Below are 2428 nucleotides of genomic sequence, written 5' to 3'. Positions count from 1 at the left end.
TGTGTAGTATCTAGCAAGGAACTTTCTCTGAAGTAGTACTCTATGTAGTAGGTAATTGCAAAAGTATCCTCGTCAACAGATGATAGACTACAAGTAATCAATCACCTGATTGCGCCACATTTGCCAAACCAGCCAAATCTAGGGCCCTTACAAGAGATTTCTCCCAATGTTCATCAAACATTCCTATCCGGAATTCCGTGCCCCATCTGTCAAGCAGAACATAGCCCAGAGTGTACCTATTTCCAAATGTCCAAAATGGCCAATATCGTACAGGGCTCTATAGGCTGCACTAAGAAGCCTGGTATTAGTTTTCCCAATCCATCCATAGTCCTTTCTCAGTCACAAATTCTTGTCATTTACGGGTCTGTCTATATTGACAATCGTGTTGTAAACAACACTGACACACACCACTTTGCTGGAGACAATGCTGACCTCGATTCCAACTTTGACGAAGTGTATCCTGTATTCCCAGACGATCCTGACTTGAATGGTCTTGTCTATCGTGCTGTCGACGGCGGAATTGCTCACGTCGCAAAGTCTCGTTTCAACCATGTCCCTTCTAAAGGTTGGTTTGAATTTAGAGATCACCGATGGAGGAGATGTCTCCAGGGCATTGACATTTACTTTCCCGAGTTGGTGGTCAGCAAACTACAGATCATGAAACGGTTTTATCAAGATCACATCCCCGAAAGCGAATTAAAAGAAAAGCAACTCAAGCAAATTACCTCTACAATCAAGAAAGTTGGCAACAAGGATATTCCACACTACACAAAACACAGTAGTGGAATTTTCTATAATTCCAACCCCGACTTTGAGAGCAAGCTAGATGAATCAAATGATCTTTTGGGATTTGACAATGGCGTATACGATTTCAAGACACACACTTTTCGCTCAGGTCGGCCTGATGACTTTGTTTCAAAGAGTGTGGGATACTGTTACATGGTGGAAGATTCTGCAGAGTTTGAAGAGAAAGTTTACAGTCTCCTGCAAGACATTCAACCAAACGTAGACGAACGTCACCATCTCTTGATATTTCTCTCTCTTTTAATTCACGGTTCTAATCGCGAAGAGATTTTTACCGTCTTTGCGGGCACCACGAGGAATGGTAAATCACTCTTGTCTGACTTGATCAAACTGACTCTGGGAGAATACTACGCAACTGTCTCTAGCACCATGCTTACAGGAGAGAAGCCCACCAGCTCAGCGCCACAAGCAGACATGGTTGCTCTCAAAGGATGTAGAGCTGTTATTGCATCTGAACCTGAAAGGGGACGTGCGATCAACTCGGCATTCATGAAGTGGATTACGGGCAATGACGAAGTAGTATGTCGCCCGTTGAATAGCAACACTATCGTACGATACAATCCTAAATACAAACTGATTGTGTTGTGCAACAAGATTCCTGTTATGGACTCTAACGACGAGGCAGTATGGATCCGAAGTCGTATCATTGAATTTCCTACCAAATTTGTCGATCTACCAGTCCATCCCCATGAACGACCAATCAATAAATCTCTGAAAGATGACATCAAGACGATTCAGTGGCGTCAGGCATTCATGAAAATACTCATTACTTTTTACAAGAAATATCAAGTAGAGGGTCTTGTTCCAACTGCCAAGGTTCTTCAAAAGACGGCAGAATACAAGGAAAGCTCAACCATTGTTTTACAGTTTGTAAACGATAGAATTGAGGATGCAAACAAAGGTGATAACATCGCGCTATCATCGATCTACCAACAGTTCCAAGAGTGGCATGCACAGAACGTTGGAGGTAGTTATCCTGGTTCAAGCTATGTGAAGGACGAACTGACGTCGCTAGGATGGGATGTAAGCAAAAAGGTCAAAGTTGGTACTTCTAGTGTCTTGGGTGTCAAGCAACACACTTTACCGCAAGCCACTACAATGCAACCAAAGAAGGCCCTTATATTGAAATTTGGCTACTTTCAATGTACCAGATGTCACACACCTTTTTTCAAGCCAAATTGCGACTCAAACTAATTTGATTCACACTGTTGGTGAACTTTCAAAGTGACATACAGAATCACCCCGTTTGGACCAAACTGATCTGAAACCTGTTCAAGACTGCACATTCGTGATCTAGTAAGCACTGGATAACCTTTCTACTTTTGCATAGTACAAACAAATGGATCAAACAAGATGTTTGTTACCGATTGAAATTGTACAAATGGTTTACGAATTTTGCGAGCCTCGAGAACAAACGATTTTACGTTGCAGTTTCGGGTATTCTTTTCGCCACCCTCGGCCTCGCAGGGTAACTGTGACGATCAACTTGCCATTGAGAGCTGGGAGGCGTAATAGGCACTCGGCCTTCCAGTTTCAAATTGAACGCGCAAGACGACGAATTTGACGTGAATTTTATGATATGAGACTGAATGTTACAAATTTAAACGCTTTGCATTCAATACTC

At 42.5% G+C, this 2428-nt stretch overlaps 1 protein-coding gene across 1 annotated transcript; it reads left to right on the top strand.

Moving 5' to 3' along the window:
- Nucleotides 1-255: 255 nt before the first annotated feature.
- On the top strand, nt 256-2175 carry SmJEL517_g05945 (uncharacterized protein; the record flags this gene model as incomplete). The annotated part of the gene is made up of 2 exons (XM_031171871.1): nt 256-1948; nt 2135-2175. 2 exons carry the CDS (start codon nt 256-258, stop codon nt 2173-2175), a joined length of 1734 nt encoding a protein of 577 aa, XP_031022153.1.
- Nucleotides 2176-2428: the final 253 nt, after the last annotated feature.

Source organism: Synchytrium microbalum, assembly GCF_006535985.1.
Source record: "Synchytrium microbalum strain JEL517 chromosome Unknown SmJEL517_scf0067, whole genome shotgun sequence".
NCBI lineage: Eukaryota > Fungi > Chytridiomycota > Chytridiomycetes > Synchytriales > Synchytriaceae > Synchytrium > Synchytrium microbalum.
Note: the sequence above shows the minus strand (reverse complement) of the source record. Positions and strands in the feature narration are given on the sequence as shown.